This window comes from Acanthopagrus latus, chromosome 14 (assembly GCF_904848185.1).
Source record: "Acanthopagrus latus isolate v.2019 chromosome 14, fAcaLat1.1, whole genome shotgun sequence".
Lineage (NCBI taxonomy): Eukaryota > Metazoa > Chordata > Actinopteri > Spariformes > Sparidae > Acanthopagrus > Acanthopagrus latus.
In genome coordinates this window covers 11,012,971-11,035,161 of record NC_051052.1, presented here as the reverse complement: position 1 = coordinate 11,035,161, position 22,191 = coordinate 11,012,971, and the positions used below count along the sequence as shown (strand labels likewise).

General features: G+C 39.9%; 2 protein-coding genes across 3 annotated transcripts in view; one reads left to right on the top strand and one right to left on the bottom strand.

Moving 5' to 3' along the window:
* Window positions 1-22,191, top strand: part of LOC119032871 (gamma-secretase activating protein) — a 38,677-nt gene that overhangs the window by 5,517 nt on the left and 10,969 nt on the right. Inside the window, exons 9-28 of one of the 2 annotated variants that reach the window (XM_037122488.1) lie at window positions 286-411; window positions 676-732; window positions 833-879; window positions 1,055-1,140; window positions 2,188-2,265; window positions 2,412-2,498; window positions 2,726-2,818; window positions 3,192-3,354; window positions 3,820-3,910; window positions 6,046-6,115; window positions 8,415-8,494; window positions 8,731-8,811; window positions 9,170-9,292; window positions 9,435-9,490; window positions 10,936-10,967; window positions 13,213-13,274; window positions 15,051-15,146; window positions 19,470-19,540; window positions 19,803-19,897; window positions 20,662-20,781. In XM_037122488.1, coding sequence (XP_036978383.1) covers window positions 286-411; window positions 676-732; window positions 833-879; window positions 1,055-1,140; window positions 2,188-2,265; window positions 2,412-2,498; window positions 2,726-2,818; window positions 3,192-3,354; window positions 3,820-3,910; window positions 6,046-6,115; window positions 8,415-8,494; window positions 8,731-8,811; window positions 9,170-9,292; window positions 9,435-9,490; window positions 10,936-10,967; window positions 13,213-13,274; window positions 15,051-15,146; window positions 19,470-19,540; window positions 19,803-19,897; window positions 20,662-20,781 — 1,714 coding nt within the window. Of the gene's footprint in view, window positions 1-285; window positions 412-675; window positions 733-832; window positions 880-1,054; window positions 1,141-2,187; window positions 2,266-2,411; window positions 2,499-2,725; window positions 2,819-3,191; window positions 3,355-3,819; window positions 3,911-6,045; window positions 6,116-8,414; window positions 8,495-8,730; window positions 8,812-9,169; window positions 9,293-9,434; window positions 9,491-10,935; window positions 10,968-13,212; window positions 13,275-15,050; window positions 15,147-19,469; window positions 19,541-19,796; window positions 19,898-20,661; window positions 20,782-22,191 lie in introns of both variants that reach the window. The other variant, XM_037122487.1, reaches the window with a different exon arrangement.
* The window catches only part of LOC119032873 (C-X-C chemokine receptor type 2-like), a 2,803-nt gene continuing 1,416 nt past the window's right edge, over window positions 20,805-22,191 (bottom strand). Inside the window, exon 2 of the mRNA XM_037122490.1 lies at window positions 20,805-22,094. Coding sequence (XP_036978385.1) covers window positions 21,534-22,094 — 561 coding nt within the window. The 3' untranslated portion in view covers window positions 20,805-21,533. The remainder of the gene's footprint in view (window positions 22,095-22,191) is intronic.

The window sequence follows — 22,191 nt, the reverse complement described above, 5'->3', positions numbered from 1 at the left end:
TTCAGCCAGCTCTTTTTCATTTTGAAGGAGTTGTCAGTGGGTAGTTGCCTCAGACTACAAATTGCATAGAGGATTATTCTGGCTGGCGGATTCTGTGCGGGGGTATGAATTAGTTGCACATATCTACTAATTGATGAGCAAAAAGATTGGAGTGTATTTACATAAACTGGTGCAAATAATATATTGTTTTGACCGTGAAATATACTGTGTCTCATGTCTCCTGGGAAGGTTCTGCATTGAGAATTCAGTCTACAGTATGAATATGAATGTGTTTGTGTGAACCAGGTGATGGCGCATCCCGACCGATTGTCCAAAACAGCTGAGAGAGTAGTGGAGGACTTCTGCTGGGTCCAGTGGGATGGACGCACACAAAGACTTTACTATCTCACTCACAGTGTGACACACACACAGGCATGTACAACTAGACTTGTGAGGTCTGCACATTGTTTTACATTCATTCATAAAAAGATGATATACATGCCTTACACACTTCAGACAGGGGGCATGCTCACACCTTAAGGTTAGCAGCAACAGTGAAGACTTTGGCTAATATGATATAAATAAACATCCTAATAAGCAACTATTTAATAATTGATATGTGTAACCTAATATAAAGTGTAACCCAAATTCTCTCTGAAGTAGTTACACTGGATAACAAAAAGTCTCTTTTCACAGGGCAAATTGCTGTTCAGATGTGTTCAGTTTTACATCAACCATAACTGCGAGACCGTGGTGAGTCATCTGTATGTCTTAAATATGAAGCTATCATGTTGCCACAGTGTGGCCTGATAATAACATAATTGTCTTGCTGCTTTATTTTACCATCCCACAGCTGGAACTCCCATTAGAGTTGCCTGCTAATCCTTTCCCCACTGTCAAGTAAGGCAACAACTGCTAATACAAAATAAATATAGAAATGTGTTTCCTCAGCAGGTACTTCATCCTATATTCTGTATGAATTATTGACAAGAAGCTGGAGCCACTCACCTTGCTATGCAACTTATCAGTTTGCAGCACACATTCATAACTAACTGTGTGTGTGTGTGTGCACCAGGTTTGTAAATCTGGGTTTTGACCATTTTTGCATGGAGAGACCAGAAAAGGAGCTTGTTAGGATGGAAGTGCTCACAAACGGAATAGGTAACGCATTCATGCACACAAACCCTTGCATTAGTTATTTGCTTGCACATATTAATTCTCTCACATTCCCATTACATGAATAATTCTATATATTTGTGTGTTTTGCATTTCTCTATGGGAAAACAAGAAAGTAAGTGTCAGTCATGACAAGCTGTTATAATCCGTATTACATAATGATGCAACAAAATGTTTTGTTATGTGCACAGTGAAAACGAAAAAAGTTAATTATGTTTTTCAGCAACAGAGATCAGAAAATCAAGGCTGAATTCTTTTTGTGATTCACAGTCTCTCTGATTATAAGATGATTTTCTGAAAAAATGATGTGTTGTGTTTTTTTTTGGAATAAGAGTTGTTACAATTACAGATGGTAAGACTAGTAATCCAACCTCTAACAAGGGATTAGTCATTTTGAGAATTACTATTTGATTTATTCATTAAATTGTTAATCCTATTAATAAATCTTTAATATTCTGAGTCACATAAAAAATCACAATCAACCAGCCATTCCCCTTACTAATTTCTCTACCTTTAAAATGTTTGATGTTAAAACTGCTATATGTAAGAATTTGAGTTTGAATCATTCAAAAATGTACTGAAATTATCAACAAAATGTGAAGTAACAGTTCTGATGAATGTTGAAGACATCTGCACATGGTCTTGCAGAGGTATCCATTGAAGTTAGCATGCTAATCAGCTAGCCCCTTTGCAAGATTTTATGTCAAGAGTTGATAGTCTGACAGTAAACAACACCAGCACTCCCCCAATTCTCCGAGCTCACAGTCCAGGCAGAGTCAGTTAATGCGACATCTAGCTGCATGGTTATCGAGCTAACTAGCTAACAACAGCGACATTTAGCAGCAGTTAGTTATTCTGGTGATATGTTGTAAATTAACAGGTGGTCAGTTCTTACATATTGTATCCTTTTGTACTGTATGTAAGTGGAATTTCTACCAAAGCATATCTCAACTGATTTGATGTATTTTTATTATCATTATGTGTTACTGACAATGTCCTGTATTTTTTTTTTTTTTTTTTTTTTTTTTTTAGGAAGCATGTGTGTATGCTACAGCCAACCCCTTAAAGACAGACTGGAACTGATTTACACTCTGGTTTTAGTTCACAAAGGTGTGTGTGTGCCATCTATTATTGTGTATTCAAAGAATGTGTAACACCAACCATCTTCTGCTATCTATTTCTGTCTCTTTTCTTGTGCGTTTTTTTTTTTTTTTATCTTGAACACATTGTAATTTGGATTTTCTCTCCTTCTGCAGACTGCAGCAAGACATTCAGAGTATCTCTGGGCAGCGACCAGCCGCCGCAGAAAGCCAGACAGCTTCATCCGCTCTTCATCCCCATAGGTCATTGCACACACAGACATGTAATGCAGTCTTACACACACATCAGAATACTTATAAATTCAGTGTGTGAGAAGGCCCACATGCAGCTCCTGCTTGTGCATTCAAAACACAGACACACAAATACAAATGAGAAGTCTGTATCCTCATGCAGGGTATTACATTCCTGGCCTGTCTACAGCATGCTAACATATACCCTGACAGTGATGCTGTGTTATTTCTGTATGTAGGTTACTACATCCTGGTGTATCTGCAGGATTATTTCCTCCATTGTATCAACACCAGGCAGCAGGAGATGCTCTGTCACTCCCTCTATCTCTCAGGTAAGATGGGTCTTATACAAATCGTGTCCAAGCTGAGCAATATCTTTCTCAACTACAATACATGCTCCTATTTCCTCATGATACATTCTTTTATCAAACCTGGAACCTGAACAAATGTAGAGAATGTGGTTCTCATATTTATCTAATTTCTGGCAGAGCAGAGATATATTGGGCCTTTCACAGACATATATCTATTTGCGTATATGTTGTCCGATATCCCCCCATGTGAAAACTCTTTTGAGGCCATAAAATATGATAATGGACATTCAAAACCCTCAATAGAAGCTCTGAATATTTAAAAAAAATACATGTGATGCAGCCGTAGTGTGTCTCCACATCCTATTCTCTCTCCATCTGTCTCGACAATCTTAAGGCCCTGACATGGACTTGGACCTGCAGTCAGCTAATGTGACAGTGTTGCATGCAGAGGAAGAGTCAAGCAGTAGTCTGTTGGACCTGACCACTGGGAGAATCCACACTGCTGAACTTAGCCCTGCTTACCTGCTGCAGCTGCTGCGATCAGACACTCCCTCTAGGTAAGTTATAGATTTATGTATACTGGGGGTTATGATTTAGATGGACTATATGCATAGTGGAGGAACTTACCAGCATAGGAGAGTATAGGTAGGCAGGTAGCAGACAGGTGGAAAGGGAAAGTTATTTTTGTGTGCATACACCTGCAGAGTCTTTCTGGAATAAACAACAGCTCCGACTTGAATCCCGGCCAGCAGACATCTTGGATTCGACTATCCTGCTCAAAAGAGATGCATCAGTGGCCTCCTGCTTTATTAGTTTCTTGGACAGTTTTTCGTTCTATTTATCATTCATTTATTCATTCATTTTTTACTGTGACTCCAATATTTTTAAACAGCTCATACATCACATCCCTGTACAGTGCCTGACTGTTGGCTGTCTGCCTGCGCATCTGCCTTTGTGTCTCTCTGTTTGTATGTGCTTATGTTGTATAAAAGTAAATTTGTTGTATATCACCTCCATCCAAGGTGTCCCAGCAGCAAGACTGACCCTCAGCGCCTGGCCGCCCTCCACTGCCTGCTGGTTTACATGGGAAATGACCCAAATCTGGAGCTGAAGGTACAAATGAAAGCGGGGAAGAGTTGCTAGGGCAGAATGTTGGCATTTAAAGCACATTTACTGAGTTTTTGTTTCAAAATTGGCATCAGATGATGAAACTTGCACTCTATTTTTCACAACACAATGTCACTACTTATTTGTAGGACACGAAGTTATCGAACATTTCAGTCGCTATAAATATTTAAAGAAAGTCACACGATCAATATCTCCCTGATGAAGGGAGAGACTGAATGCAGACATGAGGGGAGGATGAAGAAGCAGACAAGTGGGAAATCTATCTTTTAATAAAATGTAATGCCTCCGTAAGATTCTTTCCCCGAGGGAAAATGAAAAGCTAGTAAAAATAAAGGTAGAAACAGCTGCCTTTCTGCACTTCTGTGTAATTTCGACAGGTGTCAACCTTGAGTTGGAAGTGAGCAGATGGAGTAAAGAATACAGGGAAAGAAAGAAAAGACAGGATGCAGCAGGGAAACAGAAAAAGGAGAGAAGACAAGTTGGCATAAATCGAGCAGAGTCGAACAAAGATTGAAAGAGTGGGACCCATATTTTGTTTGGGCACTGTGCTGACTATGACTCAGACTTAGACTATTAGTAGTGCACCTAAATTAAGATGTTCCAGCTGCACTGATGGATTTGTAATAAATTCTTTCTTCAGAGGTTAAATGAGTCACCAGCTTCATTAGTGCAGCTAGCACTGGGAAATTGGACACCACACATAACTTTTGTGTTCTTCATAGACTCTGTTAATGGGGTCAGCAGCACAAAAAGTAGTGGCTTTAATAAAGGTGATTGCTTGTTAACATTTTTTTTGCTTTGTTCACAGCCAGTTTTTAAATTTAAGACAATACTGTGCAAACTAAGTTATTTTACTCGTGCTTCTGCTTCTTTTTTTCCTCCTTACACATTGTTATACAGTATGTATCTCTGGTTCTGGACATTGGGCTCAAACTGACTTTGGTAAAGAGACATTTCTTCAAACAGCAGAGAAATGGGCAGCAGAGAAATGAGTTTTCACTCTGCTGCACTGTTGGACTGTGTGAGATTTGCAGGGACTATCTTTTGAGGACATTATGAATTTTTCATGTTTTTGTAACGTAAACATCAGAAGCTAAATCATGCCCCAAAATTCTTATCAGACACTAGAACTGTTCTGTCAAGATAACATATCCACTGTTTGAACAAAAGTCTACGGCTGTGCTAGCAGTTAACATGCTCACACTGACAATACTAACATGCATAGTTTAGTGTGTTGATGCATCGTACCTTATTTCATGGTAGTGATCCATCAAACCTTTGTTGGGATATTGTGGTGACCTTTATACAAACTGACCAATTTTGCTAGTCACATCGCTAGCATGGCTAAAAGCAACTCATTTTAAGTACTGAACAGATAGACAAATGGATTTTAAAGGCACATTTCCACATACTACTGCGAGAGTCATATGAGAAGATGGACACAACTCTCACATTTGTGAGCCTAATATGAAGCTAAAGCTAGGAGACGATTAGCTAAATGTGAGAGCCTGGAAGCAGCTAGCCTTGCTCTTTTACCAACAGTGCACTCATGAATCATCATGTAATATTTTGTTTGTTTAATCCATGCAGTCCTATTGTAAGCATGAAGTGTGTAGTCAACCAGCAGAGACTTCAGTAAGTCATTTTGCTCAGCTAACTATGTAAATAACACCTTTAAAAACATGCAACTTGTCTTTTTTTACACTTGATTCTCTGTCTGAGCTTAAAGGTACCGGGAGCTGGATTTGTTTTAAAAGAAAGAGCCAGACTAGCTTACTAGCCTAACCAGTCATCCTAATGACTAATGCTAACGAACTCAACTAATGACGGAAATAAGTACTAGCCAGTCAGAAATGGAAAAGGGCATCCTTTGAAAAAATGGTGTTTGAATTTAGCACATCGACATTAAATTTCTTTTCATCTCAGAAGGTAAGTAAAAATGTACCTGAATGTCAGACTTTTCCTTTAAAGGATGGAAAGATAAACTAAAATCAGCCATGTTTGGGGGTTAAAAATCCACATTAAATGAGTATTGGCAGATGAACATTTTGAACAGCTGTCATGTTGTGCTCCTGTCACTCTGTTACCTAACTCCTGTGTGTTTTCTGCCTTGCCTCTAGATTATTGAATGGCTGTGTGACAACGTGAACGCCTTTGAATCCTTTGATCAGTTCCAGGAGTTTATTCTAGGTCAGTGCTAGCTGAAACTTGGGGGGGTGCAAGTCTCCTCTGTATCACTTCTTCTTCCTTATAGAGTTAAGCTTCTCTCTTGCTTTTCTCCCCTTCGGTCTGTGGTTACTAGACTACTGACATCTTGTCTACACAAAACAGAATTCTTTCATCAACTTTGTTTGGCTCTTAAATTTCTTCTCACAGACTTATGCCAACGCATGTCTGGAGAGCCTGGATCAGAGGAGGAATTTAGTTATTTTGAGCCCTTGGAGACTCATGGCTTGCACAGAACAGTTTTGTAAAAACACGTTTGGAGTCCTAGTGGACACACAGCAACACATTTGTGTGTCCCACAATGTCCGTCTGAAGAAAATAACAGCACATAATATTAATTTCATATTTTCCAAACAGCCGTCACCTGGGGAGTAGATGATCACATTAGATGTTGGAGCACCTTGCCGCACAAATTTGCATAGTATTGTTGCTGCTTTAAAAACTTAGAAACTTAAACTTGCTCTAAGATGAAGAGTTATGATTAATACAGGTGTGACTGTGCTGTAAATAAAGGCGATTATGTTAACCTTATAAATAAAACATTAGTAACCTGTACTCATAGTAGTTATGGCAGGACTGGGGGTATGCCTGCTGGATCAGTTTATCATTTAAGCCCTGTATGATATTATTTTGATATTTCTCTGTTTGCCCTGTTCTAAAACACATGTGGTACAGACTGGTGACTTACAATGAGCCAAAGGTACAGCACTGTAGCATGTCATTTCAAATAAAACTTTAGAATTATGAAATAATATCTAATGATTTTTTTCTGTACCTGCCATCACCTTAATATTAAAAGAGAGGTTCATCCAAAAGGTGAAGTTCCTTGGTCTACAAAAAAAACAAACAACAAAACTGAAGTAGATGGGGACTTTAAAATGGAACAAACCAATAGGAAAAAAGAACATCATATGGCTTCGTACAGCTCATCTGGCATAATCCAAGAAGCTCCAGGATCCCACATTGATTTGAAAAGAGGTCCTTAGTGTAAGTGTTTACATTAGCATTAGGGCGTACACCGCCTGAAGTGGGTGCATGAGTTCAACCGCATATCGGTATAAATAATGTCTTTTAAAATAAATCTTAGAGTTCCAGGCTTCCACAGATCTGGATTACATCAGACAGCTATATGGATCCATACATGTAATGACTGGATTTTCATTTTGGGTGGGTTATCCTTTAATTTGCATCATATAGTAACATGTCTTCCCATATATTTCTCACATTACATCATTGTTATGTTAAAGTAGTGGCTGCAAGACAGTTCTGTCTGGCGTCTCCCTGGAGACTCTTCACTCTCTCCCCAGAGAGTCTGGACAGGGGGGAAAGATTTAAAAAGACAGGGGAAGAGATTTAAAAAGACAGGGGAGAGATTTGTCCGCCATTCACAGGTGCCAAAGCTGAACAGAGCAGTCAGAGTATTCATAAAACACCCACATCAGGATCACAGCACTTAGGCCATTGTTATTGGCTGTCACCACAGAGAAGCATCCAAGGCAGTAATCCACACTGCCAAACAGTGACGATATCATCAGCACTTGAGTTCCAAGGAGAGAGCACAAGCCACGGATCGGAAATGATCAATAAACAAGATTTTACTCTGTAAAACCAGCTATAGAAATACCCTCCTCACCCTAAACAAACTGATTACAGTGTGTATCCTATCACCAGTATTGCTGGCTTGCCCCTGCTTTAAGATTATCAGAGCAGCTTTGCAGCTACACATCCATTAAACACTATATTTGCCAGTGACTCTGTGAAAAATCCCACAACAAAATTGACCCAAAAAAGCTTTTCTGCGTCACTGCATCTGTGCACCAGATTTGGGCTTTTCTTCCATTTTGCAGGAGCTTAACCCTTGTAGACTGTCGCACAGTGTCCCCAAAAGAAAAAGCATCCTGCCAGTGCTTACTCAAAATGGGACACAGATCTACCTCAAGTGTACAGTCCTCTGCTACTTACGTAACCCACTCATTTATATGGAACTCAATCCGTGATGACGATGATGTATACATTTTTTGGAAAATTAGAGTTCAGGGGGCTCTTTTGAGGCATAGCAGACAGACAGCACAGTGGGGTTCACCATATCGCCTATGGAATAGAGAGGTTCAAGAAACCGGAGACATGACATGAAATCTGACACCAAAACTCAACCTTGGGTCAAAATTCCTTCTGTTGTAGTTATTTTAAGACATAAATTGTGCATCACTGTAATATATAATACATAAGTCTCAACTGTACCCTCTGTCTCTTACACAAACAGCCTCTTTGTACAGAATAAGCTATGAGAAGTCTCTCAGCCTGGATAAAGTCCTGCCTTACTCCTCTGTATTCGACAAGAAGGTAACACACAACCACACACACACACACACACACACACACACACACACACGTATATTTCCACATGCATAACAGCACAGGAAATAAACAAGCAGCCATATACGGATATGAATGCAAGAACACACTTTTTATTTTTTTATTTTTTGTGTGCTTTAAATCATTCTCATCTCTCTCTCTCACACACACACATGCACACACACATTCACAAACACACGTTGCTTTGTCTTTGTGTCTTCTAGGAGATACCAGTGTGTCTGTTGGAGATCCCTGGTGTGTTTTGCACCACTGAGCTGCATATTGAAGCTGTGTTTAAGGGAAAGGTAGCAACATGGTTTTCAGTTTTTTTAAGACAGATTTATTACACCAGAAAATGCTTTTAGCTTATTAGTCACCATATGTCTGATTGATATATTAATCATCAAAACACAGAGTCATCTTACTACTTTGTTTCCCGCTGTATTTACAGAACCACTGAATAAAACTCTGTCATAATTTCAAGACAATTAAATGCTTGTAGCATGCTTCTAAAATGACATTAATATGTAAAACAGTATGATTTTATCTAAGCTGTAGCGGCTTGTGAACGGTTTAGTCTCCGTCATCTTCAATTGTTTTGCAGCAATGTCCTTGCTGTGTCACTGAGGTGTTGTTTGTTTGTGTGTTTGTGTGTGTGTGCAGGCTAGAGGTCTCCAGGGTTTCTGGTCGGAGCTGCAGTGGAACACAGAGAGGACAAAATATCTGGATGCTGTTCCCAACCCAAGATACAGGACCTCACACATACAAGCTGACTGGGATAAACTGGTGAGCGTGTGTGTTTGAGTTGAATTGATTGATGGTAATTGTTTGAATGTGCCGGTTGTTGTGTGTGTGTCTATGGCCATGTGTGCCCCTGTCAAACGACGGCGTATTTTCAGCCCTCCCATGATGGTTTTGCTTGTTACAGAGGTCCGAGAGGAGACCATCCAGCCACATGAATCACATGGAGGATAACACAAAGAAGTAGGTCTGGCTCCCGCCAGAGGTTTGTTAAGAACAGAACAGAACTTCAGACACTCAGTCGAGAGTGCACCTGCATTTGAAATATCACACTTTGCTCCAATAAGATCCAAATTTCATTGTTTGTCCCTTTTTTGCTGAATGTTTAAAGACTTTAAGCACCATCAGCACTTTAGTTTTTCAGAAAATTCACAAATTTCACTGAATGGTCCATTTGATCGCTGTCCAGGAACTGATTAGCTGAGGTGCCTGATGGAGGAAATACAATTAGTTCTCAAAAATGACTGGTTTTGGAAAAACTATTTAAGTCCAGCAGTTGTTACAATACTGCTACGCTAGTTCAGCTGCCCCTGCAAGTTGCAATGATTTGCCCAACAGAGGTTATCTGATGAAAGCATCTGCGGCACACGAAGCCCACCAGTTCCTCCTGAAGACTTTGAAAATTAGTTTTGTATTTATTATAATGTATGTATTTATCATTAAAATGCCTGAATTATTCCGTAAAGAAGTGGGATTGACATAATAAACATCAATAAACCTGCTCATCGTAATCATACTTCTTCTTACAAATCAAAGAAAAATATGAAGCTATTAGGCTATTAGCTGCATTAGTGAAACTCCCTGATTTTCCTAAAAAATTATCAGATTATTTGATACATCCTGTCTGGAATCCAAATAAACCCTTCCTTAACTTTCATGACCCGTTGCGAGCCTTGATAAATATGCCTCTACACACTTCACAAGATGGTATGAATATAAATGTGGAACAGGATTGTGGAAGGCAGACGTTCACTCAGTGTAAACCACTGTAGAAAACACAACAAAGAACAAAAGTGTCTGTTCTCTGTCTCCTGTCTCTAGTTACTTGGGCTCTCACTTCTCTTGCGGATGCTGTGCTCACTTTAAATTGGACTGTCTCATAGCTTTCACTTTTGGTTGTAACTATCTGCACAAACACCCAACTCTTGAAAGTAAACTAAACTCGGTGCTCGGTCCGATTATACTCAAGAATGACCTGCACAAACTTATCACCAGGTTACTCTTTGATTCGCAAATGTCCACTGTCAATTAAAAATGACTATGGAGTGAGATTATAACTAGAGGCCATCAATACTTTATGACTGCGTAACTTGATGATAGGCATGTACCTGAATGCATCACTGTTGCAAACCTGCTCTGAATGCAATATAACTCTGGCCTGTTTATGCCAAGGATCAAACCAATGGTGTTCTGGCTCATAATTAGCTTCCCCCGGGCCAAACCTCAGCACCTGCTTACAAAGTTTTTGCTTGTATAGTTTTATATATATTTATATTTATATTTTTTTCTGTCGACTGCAGCATTGTAGCATTATACTGCCTCAGCTTACAGCATGAAAAGTAAGACTCTTATTAAAATGCTGGCTTGAGGGATTGTTTTCAAACAAAGCTTCTCTTCTTATTTTATAGAGTTCTATCAATGGTGGACACCTGGTGTCTTGGTAAGATGGCACACTGAACACTCACATACCCTCACAAGCTCAAAACCACACTGGTTCACAGACACATGCACAATGCAGGGAGTGTGAATGTCATAAATAACACAACCTCTGCTTATTATATCAAGCTCAGAACTGTGTGTTTGGGTTTTGTGTTGCATTCTTCATGCCCACTGGAGAATTCAGCTAAACAGAACCACCACGTTAATTTATCTAGGTGGGAGAGGTTGAGAAGACAGGAGTGAGGCAGAAAGGGAGAAGAGGGGGTGAATAATACCGCGGGAAAAAAATAAACTTGAAGAATGCTACAGTTACATAACAGCTGGGAGTTAGGTACTTCCTTCACCTCACTCCCTCTTTCTCTTTTTCTTATGGTCTGTGTTGCTGTCTCAGTCCAGCTGTGTGTCAACCACAACACAGGACCTACCCTTACCTCGGTTAAATCATGATTTCCCCGTCCATTCCCACAACCTCCCTCAGATTCACTTGTAAAACACACACCAACTGCTTTTTGATAGCTTTTACTGCTCTGGCTGATGGAAGCGCTCACGTAAGAAGCTCCGTCATTGATTTCCTAGAAAGTTATGTGGTTGTTATCTGGTGTTACAACATGTGTATTCCAAAAGGTAGAGGGAAATGGACATTTTTAATCTAACTTTACATTTCTCAATGCATGCTGATAAGTTTTGATCATGATTTTCTGTAAAGCAATATGACAAAGTTCTTGCATACCAAAAAGTCTTATAGAAGGTGTGTTAAATCAAAAATGGGGACTTTTTAGTCCTGCTGATGTTAAGCAGGTACAGTGTTTTCCATTTTAGTATCACATGTTAGCATGTCAACAATTGTTTACCAGCACTAAACACAAGGTTCTGCGAGGCTAATTGGAATTTTATCATTGGAAAAATTACAATTTTGCCTTTTGATGGCACTTGTTTTTAAGCCAACAAAGTATTTGCAATTTGGAACATTGAACGTCTGTTCCAAATCTCATGGAAATCCATTCAGTAACGTCTAAGTCAGGAGGATATGTTTTCTGGAAAATCATGAACATCTGCACCAAATTGTGTGTCAATTTAGCTTATATTTTGAGATATTTCACTGATCTGGTTACACTGGATGGAAGCTCAGGAAATGAGCAGATCTTTTGGATTCATCCACTGAGCACCACTATATCTGCTCGGAATTCATAGCAATCCATCCAATAGTTGTTGAGAAGTGTCAGCAGCAAAATGATGGACTGACTGACGGACATTTCCATCCTCCTTGATTTCCATTTAATTTCCAAAAGCCTGAAGTGACATTTTTCAAATGGCTCTTTTACAAAAACCAAAGAGCAAAAGCAAAGAGACCGACACTTTTAAAATTAAAATGAGGAAACTGTCATGTTTGAATGTGGCATTATTCCTTGATAAATGCCTTCATTACATTTCTTCAGGTTTGTTTAATGAGACCACCTGAGATACAGTCAGCAAACATGAGGAGCCTGTGTGTGTCTATTACTGTTAGCCCAGAGACACCAAAAGCTCTGAATTCATACCTGCTGGCTCAGAATATGAAAATCAGTTAATTGTCTAAAAAAATGCAAAATTAAAACCGCAGATAACTTTGAACCGCTAACAGGCATACAATGAATCTGGCAGTGCAGCCTGTCAGCTGGCTGTGCCCTGCGAGCTCTATTTATATCTGTTACATATTATACTGTAACATCAAAAAGCCAGCTTCTTGCATGTGTGCACAAGTGATCAAAAGATGGTGCGTGTGTGTGTGTGTGTGTGTGTGTGTGTGTGTGTGTGTGTGTGTGTGTGTGTGTGTGTGTGTGTGTTTGTGCGTGCAAGTGTGCAATAATTCATCTACAGTAACCGAGCTGGAGTCTGGTCCACTTTTGTGCGGCTGACATAAAAAACAAATTTGCACGCGTACACACTCTTTCTCTTTCATACACACACATAGCAGGACTGCAGCTTCATAACCCCCAAGCTTTGGGATGCATTTTTAAAAAGCGAGAAACCCACCCCAAAAAGAATCCATTAATGTCTGACGGTTTTTATTTAATTATTTCTTTTTTTATTAAAGCCATAAACAAGTCTGAGTTTGGGTTTCCTCCATTTCTACTGTTGCCCTGTTTAATGATATTACTGCCACACTGTCACACCTGAGGCTACCTGTAGTGTTCATTCTAGGCTTGATGCAGCATCAAAGGTTTCTTCAAACATCTCTTTTATGTCTGTGTTCTGGTCTCTTCTAGATAAGAAGCTGGTGCCACTTTTCCAGGAGGACGACCATCAACAGAGGGCGCTCATAGGCCTGGTGAGAGAGACAGAAGTTGAAACGAGTCAATGGCTGCAACGCAAAACACACACTTTCAAATGTAGCGTTCCCATGGCTTGGGCAGTTGGTTCATATTAAGGGGACGTCATAATGCTAGGTGGTATTCTTTCCTTTCCCAACATGACAGCGACTCTCTGCTCAAAAAAGCACTGAACTGCATAGAGCCCTGCCCTCAACCCAATTCAAGACCTTTGGGAAGAATGAACGACTTTGAGCCGGAGCTTGTGTCACACTGATATATCCGGTGGATGGTAGCAATTGAGAGGACTCCCAAGTGTTCATAGAACACCAACTTGGTTATATTACTGCAGAGTCGTTCATAAAAAAACTGTGAGTTGACAATGCATGATGTGAATTCATTCATTAAATTAAACGACTTGCTTTAATATATTTATCATTGCTGTAGTCACCCTATATCATCCTCCTGATATTTAATGATTTTAGGGTGGTGGTTACATGCAAGACTTCCTGGGTGTCCACACACTTTTGGCCATAACGTCGCATCCCAGTACCCTGTTTTGAATCGAAAAGTCTCTCGATGATTTTTGGAGGATTTTATTTTGAACTTGCACACTCTCAAAAGCCTTGTTTGCTGTCAGCCAAATGAGTTATTCACTTAAAGCACCAATCATTCATTCATTCATTCATTCAGTCATAACAAAAACATGCCAATATTTCAAAAGCAGAAAGTCCTTCAACTTTCCAAAAACAAGGCGGTAAACATCCTGCCGCTCAAAACCAAAGAGCAGCAAAATAGAAAATAATGAAACCCATCAACCACAGTCTGGATTGTTGCTCTTGAGATAAAGCACCTACTTTGACGTTTTGTTGTAGAAGTAGGGGAGGTAAAGTGAAAATTGTGGGTCCATAGTATAACAGTTATAAAAATCTTCCTTAGATGCATCGAGCATATCAGACTGTTGACATACAACAGTTTAACGGCCCCTGGAGGTGCATTCTTCCTATAACATGATGTATTGACCACTAAAGATCCATGGCGCAACGCTGACAGCCAATCATTTGCCATCATAGTCATCTTTTAAGGTGAAAGTCTTTTTACGCTTCAGATGAGTCGACACTTTAAAAAAAAGGGCATCTTAAGGTCCCTGTCCTGCGTTTTTTTTTTTTTTTTTTTTCCTCAACGTTGTTTGATGGACAATTTCATATCCACCACTTTTCCCTGTGCTCAGCAGAGTTTTTAAAGAGCAGATAGCTTCAATTTAATGGAGTTCAGGCTAGATGCTAGCAATCTCTCAGCTATTCTTAGAGTGATCCCTGCTGTCTCTCTCTCTCTCTCTCTCTCTCTCTCTCTCTCTCTCTCTCTCTCTCTCTCTCTCTCTTTGTGCCCCCTTTTCTTTACCCTTCTTTCCTTTCCTTCCTGCTCACCTCCTTTTTTCTTTATATCCCCTTTTTCCTCCCTGAGGGATATCAGCTCGTTTTGTCAACTTTATACACCTCGGGTTTCTACACCTCGACTCATTTTCCGTGCCTTTCCACCTCTCACATTCAGGTCTCTTCTCTTCTCTTTCTTTACTTCCCTCATCTCATCTCCTCTTCTCTTCGTGGTTAAATCAATTTTGGGACACTGTAGTTGAGGGAAACATCGAGGTGAACTCAATTTGACCCTGCTGAGTGCACAGCAAAGTATGCTTAAAACACACAAACACAAAGTTTGACTCTGGGCCACACACACATATTCTTGCATACATTCGCTGAAAATAATCAGTTTGTGGGGTTTTATTTTTGCATTTCCAGACAGTTGACAAGCTGCGAGAGCATCTCAACAGACACCTGCCTCGACTGGGGAAGAAGAAGATAGACTCACTGGTTGTCAACTATGTGGCCAAACTGGTTGGTACACTGTGTGTGTGTGTATATGTATGTGCGTCCGGATGCTCTGTATATTCCTGTCGTTTTTAAAGCCACATCGATCTTCAAGTTATATTTATTTAATGTTCGCCCTTGCTCTTTTTCGGGAAGGTTAAGTGACGCTCGCAGAGAGTGTTGCTCAGTGGAAAAGGCAGTGAGTTTTCCACTTTAGTTAAATGGTTGACAGAGCTCACAGATGGATGTGGGCTCTTCAGTTAAGAGGGGTTGCTGGAAGCCATCGGGTCAGTCCTCTGAAGCAAACAACGTCTCTCAGGTTAGGACATGTATTCTCAACTACTCAGTTAGTTTATGTGCACCTACCCTGCACACTTCCATTACTATAGAAAGCAGGAGAAACTATTTCAGTGTATTTTGTTGATTGATTTAAAGCAACATTATGCATGGTATTTTTTGTGATTACTCCTTAAGTTTCATATTGTAATTCACTTAAAAGAAATATGATAACACAAATATTATATTTTAAAAAAAGAGAGAATAATAAAAAGAGAACAAAAAGGGAAAGTATTGATAATATAGACAGTTGTCTGTGTGCATTTGTAACAACTGTATGTTGGTTATTAAAAAAAACTTTAACGTATATAACTTTGCGAACACAGCCAAACATCAAGCAAGTGTGACAACTTAAGATGTAACAAGCTATAATCTATCAGTGCCCACAGTATTAACCATGCTCTTACTTTTGTTTCCAAACTTCACATTACCATATCGCTTACAGATCCGCGTTGGGAACAATTCAATAGCGCGATGTAGCCTAGAAAATAGATGGCTATGCTGTTTTGATGAATTATTTCACACCAAATTCCTTTGGTGTCGTGTTGGAAATAATTCAATCTGAATCATAGCTAGCATCTGGTCAATGAGGAGCTAGAACAGCCTTTAATGCAATATTGTGTTTTAATGGTGAAAGTGAAGAAAAATTATTTCCTTTCAATTTGTAAAGCTCTCGCCAACATTTGCTCCTGTGTGGCCTTTTGTTTGGTCATTCCCTCATTCTCTTGTCTTAGCTTCCCCTGTTGACATCCTCATCAGCCACTTCGCCTCTGTAATGATGTCTGTAGAAACAAGTGGTTCTTAACACAAACAACTCCCAGTCTGGTCCAGGCAGTGTTAGGGGTTACCTTAGCAACAAGAAAATGTGTTTGTCCATCAAGAAACTCTGTGTTAGGGCTGTAACACAATCAGATTTTCACAACACGATTATCATTGCCAAAACAATTCATGATTACAAAATTATCGTAATAACAATAGAAAAAAAAATGCCAGGAATCGAATGTATCTTTAACTTAACTTACTCTTTTTTGTTAATAATTTACCTTTAAAATACAAAATGAAGGTGGAGAGAGTCTGTCACCATAGTTGTAAAAAAAAGTATAAAAAAGAGCAGATACTTTCAACAACTCAGTTGATAATGAAAAGGCAACCAGATGATATCATAAACAAAAGATGCACTAGGTTGACAACTTCACCAGATTTCTTTGTGTATTATGAACACAATATCGAATATTAAAATGTTTTATATCACAGTTATCATGAACATCACAATATTGTGACACCCACAGTTGAGGACATGAGAAGAACATTTTTTCCTTAAAAATATTATCCCGTTTTACCGACAAAGTTGTTATTGCTGTTATTGTAAGGTAAAATAGCTAAAAGAAATGTTGCTTTGAATTTACAGCCTCTAAATGTTTATCAGTCTCGCTTCTCACTTCTAAAACCAAACCTACACCCTTTGTATATACCCAAAGAGCGGCAGGTGGGATCTGCATAACCAAGTGGAAGACGTAACCACTCTCCATCTCAGTACCCTCCAGAGGTACTCGGTTCTGTAAAGTCAGTCTTTAGTATTCCTGGGAGGTAAATCCCTTCACAGCTAGGAGCCGCTGAAAGCAGACATACAGCATATATCAACACAACAGTATTAAATCAGGCCAAGGGTAAGGCTGGAATTGAATAGGAAGCAGGATGCTGCCGCGTTTCGGGACTTTATGGAATCTCAAATGACATAGTGAAGAAGACCAAAGAAATCCTCCCTGCTTACTGTCGGGTCGGTCGATGGCTCAACGCAGCAGAACAGGCTCGCGAACCTGCACCTCCAGACTTGAAATGACAGTAATGAAATAGGCGTATCTGTAATCAGTCTGGCATTTGCCCCTGCGACAGACAAACATGGTGATCGTTGAATCCATGCTGCTGAGTGAAAGTAAAAAAGTTTCTAATCCAGGGAGCCGGACTTATTAAAGCACACTCGTGCAAGGACCCAGAAGAAACAGCCTTCAGGGACGTTTTTAAAGAACAGTTGGTGATGTACTTACACATCAAGCTGACTCATGCTTTAAAAACTCAGGATGGTAGTGTTTCAAAGACGGCTGACTTCCCCTCCACAAATAAAGAACATCTCCCCCTCTTGTCAGTGCTTATTGAGACTAATGGTTGCATTGACACAGGGGAGAAGTTGGGGGTGAAACAGATTACAGCTCTTAAGAGCCAGGGAACTTCTGCTATGATACATTACAGCTCTAAAGCACATTATTGTCATAGTTATTTATTTCCTGTCCCTGTTGCTACAGACAGCCGTGATACATGCATTTTTATAACATAGCCAATGTCAGAGCAAAGAACAACCTGCAAACAGCTGAATATAATTTACTAAAAGCAGCAATACATATTAAAAGTAATGCAATACATTGAAATGGGCAAAAATATGTTTAATTATGCAGAAAAGTTATTCTACACCCAAGGTTATTAAACTTGGTCTCAACAGGGAAGCCACACTGAGTAAATCCAGTCTCTTTGTCAGGACTGAAGCTCATTAAGACAAATTGCTGATTCCAGATTTTATTCTAATGTAGAGCCACACAGGGAATAGTGCGTACGATTCTGTGCCTTTAAATCACTTTTTTGCTTTTTGTGCGACTTTCTGTTCAGCACAAACACACCCCGGCCACATATTTTTTATCTCTGTTGCTGTCTAAAGGGGACTGGATTACATCAACAATGAGCTCAGAGATGTTAGTTGGAAAAGAAATTAACATGGATAATTTATTTTGGAAATCAGTCAAACAATGACTATCTGATTTTGGAGGATAACTATTTGAATCTGAATCAAACATTCAGTTTAAACTGTTAACAGACCAGTGGAAGAAATGTTCGCTGATTAACAGCAGTTTTTGGCTTTTGATGTATTACTTTCATCTCCTCATGTTGGCATGAATCCCTGAATGTCGAAATTGCCAAATGGCAAATAATAAAAACCTGCCTAGGAGAGGTGTGTGGGATTCAACAATCGAACACACAGACAAGTCTATACTTGAATCCAAGCTTCAGTGACACGCAGAGTTCATATTGTCACCTTATTAATGTTGTAAGCATTTAAATAATGAGTTTGAATTTCCATTCCACAACTACACAGTTTACCTTTTGATGTAAAAAAAAAAACAAAAAAAAAAAAACTTAAAAATCTTTCTGTGTGAGACCCTGCTAGGGTTAGAAATTACAGCAGTGAGCTGTGTTAAGAGATGCAGGATCATGAGATGAGACAAATCCGCACAGGAACTATGCAAATTTAATTATTCAGAAAAATAAATGTAATAAAGGATGTGTGAAAAGTGAAAAAAAAACCCCATCACATTTGTTCATGGGAAGAAGAAAAACAGCGGGGGTTATTATTACATTTGCCTTTGACGCAGCTTTTATTTCTGTCCGTTACATAAGTGAAGCTAATTGAAAATTCCCACCCTGAGGTCACCGGAGGACGCTGCTGGTGGTGCTCGCATGGGCTGGTTGTGGGTTTCCCACCGGTGCGCAGGATGTGAACAGGGCAGATCGTCTTCCTGTTATTCTACAGGAGATGAGAGGGGTGGTGATTTTGTGGAAAGAAGGGTGTGTGTGTGTGTGTGTGTGTGTGCTCGCTCCAGCACGCAGCAGGCACGGTTTTTTCAGACGAGTCAGGTGCATCAGAATCATCTGGAGGGCTGACAGATATGTGGTGAAATGATGTGGGTGTATGCGTGCTGAAATGTGCGTTCACACCCTGACCCAGCGAGTTACTCTTGTTCAGTGGAAATGAAAATGAGAAGTTTGGGAAAAAAAAAGGGGAAGTGAGGAAATAGAAGAGTTCATTTCCACGAAGAGAACATCACAGCAGAACAACGTCTACATTGCATGTTTTCAGGGCTGTGACTCATTCTGCCTGTTGAGGGAAAATGTTTCACTGGAATCTAACGGAGCATCTCCTTCCCTAAGCACTAACATGTGCGTGTCTCTGTGTTTGTGTGTGTTTAGCTGGAGCTCATCAGACACATGCTGGAGTCAGTCTGGCTGAAGTATAAACTCGGCCCGTGTGTTTTGTGCTTGTGAGTAGCCCTCCCTCGTCCGTCTGTGTGTGTGTGTGTGTTTAAAAGTCATGTTTTCTAACTGGCTTAATGTAAAGCGGAAAGCGCTGACAAAATGTGTGTGTTCATCTTCACGCATGTGTGCTCCTGACCCCCATCACTCCCCGCTGTGTGTGTGTCCACATCTGCAAATGATAGATGACCCCTCTTCTTCACGTGTGTGCTCCCGTTACGTAACATTCCCCGTCCAAATTTTTTTTGTGTGTGTGTTTGTGAGTTCCAGCACACAGCGGGGCAGTCCAGGCGAGTGGTCCGTGTTTCACTTCATGTTTCGCATCCTGGAAGCCATGAGGGGTCTCTGCCTGCCCCTCCCACCTGGTACTATCAACACACACACACACATGCGCGCCCAAACACACACACTCTTACACATTTAGTTTTAATCCAGTCTGTCTGTCTCAATCTGATTAACAATGTGCGTTTGCTCTGAGGGACAGACCTGCTCTCCTCAGCACTAATGTAACCAAAAATATTTTTTAAACATTAGCATAGTGCATACATTTTCAATTATTTTAATTCATTTGCCAGTGTTTGAGGTGTGAACCCCTTGTTGCACAGTCCCTTGATTTTAGTCGCTTATGAGTAGATTTGGAGGGGCAGAATCCTGGGATCCTGGGAAGGGAAAGGAAATGAAAAATGGCCCGAGGCAAGGCTGCGCACCTTTAACACTGAGGCTGCAGGTGTAAATGTGAGTGGGAGGCTGTAAAACAGCAGGCATGCTGAGGCTGTTTCTCTTTGGTAGATAAAGGTTGAGAAAATAATTACACATTGCTGTCTAGATGCCTTTTTATCATTGTTTTAGCCAAGCTAGTGGAATAGATCTTTGTCAGATACTTTGATTTATGCCCAAACCCTTGAAAACTAATTACATTCCCATCAGGCTTTGCTCTACTTTGTGTTTAGAGCTAACACACTGAACTAAGACTGCAATTGTAATAATTGTTATACGTCGTAAAAATCAGCGTCGAGGTTAGCATTTAGCTCAAAGATTGGTTTCCTTTTCCTTTGTTATGAGGGACATCAAGAGCTTAAGTTTCTTCTTTTACTCCTCCATTTTCTCTCCGCCTGTCTCTTTTCTCCAGGCTATCACACACTGTTGGCATTGCTTGCCGTTCGTTGCCTCCCTCATCACACCTTCCTACAGTACATTGACCACGGTGTCCTGCAGCTCACTGAAACCTTTGTGTCTCGGCTCATGACAGGTACACACACACACCAACTGAAACACACACTGCTAAATCTTCCTTTGCCCATCTGTGAAGTTCCACAAGAAAATATAATCATGTATGGTGATGGTGAATCATTTTTCTACTGATGGCAGAGTCGAACGGTTGGCTTTCCTGACTGAAATTTCTTAACAACTGTAGTTTTCTCTTGCCTGATATTCATGATCCTCAGTAGATAATCCCAGGGATCATCTGACTTTTTCCTCTTGTGCCACCATTTGTTCACATTTGTCACTTTGGTGACCCCATAACTTTTGATTGTGCTTTCCCAAATGTTAGCATGCTAATAATAATAACAGAGTGAACATAGGACCTGCATAAACTGCTAACCCCGCCCAGAAAACAAAAAAAAAAAAACAACGCCCCGCCCCAAAAACCCCCTTTTTTAAATATTGTCTCTCGGCACGTAATTAATGTGTTAGCATGTGTTAGACAAAAACTTTAAAAATATCATAGTTTGTCTAAAATGAACATCAGTCCATACTAAAGATGGGGGACAAACAATTATATTTCAATAATTATGCATGTAGAAATACAGAATTATAGATATAGTGGATAAAGACAGCAACAACAAACAGGAAAATAAAACAAACATTTTACATTTTAAAAGCAAAACTGTACACAATATCTCCAAGACTATCTTTTAGACCAAATGTTGTATATTGTGTTAATGTGCATCAAACCACATTAGTATGAAATATCACATTGTTCATAATGCAGCATCCATATTAGGAGTCATTCAGGGGCATGAGGAGGCTCTTTCTCGCACGGTTCCTTTCACATCCGGGATGCCGCGAGGCAAAGAAATACAGAAATGGATTCAGGAAGTGACTGAAGAAGTAAAAACACTCCACAAAGGTCAGCATCTGACTGACATGAAGCAGTTTGGCCGATCCTGTGAAAAGCGCGGTCACATACACCACGCGAAGAACAAGAGGAAAAAAGCCAACAACCAGTGAAGCAGCGATTATTCGTATAAAAAGTTTAGTCACTCTAGGCTTTTTTTTGTTAGCCATTTGAGTTCGGTGGACTCCTCTAACAAGTAGCAGGTAGAAGCAGAATAAGAGTAGATGGCAGAAAATGATAAAGGAGATGTAGACCGCTTCAAGCACCGGTGTGATCCTCTGATTCCTGCAGGAACGACCATCAGTCAAATCATCCTTGTTTTTCACCTCGGTTAGGAAAAACACAACCGGAAGAGCCACCAGGGCTGCGAGCATCCACACAGTGAACAGCAGCAACCGCTGCCATATCCGGCCCAGCTTCTCCCACTTTTTGGGGTGAAGAACCTGGCAAATTAAAAAAAGAAAAAAAAAAAAAAAAAAAGGATAACAGGGTTTTGATTTGATTTTTATCTGCTCTTGCTCTCACTGCTTCTAAACTTTT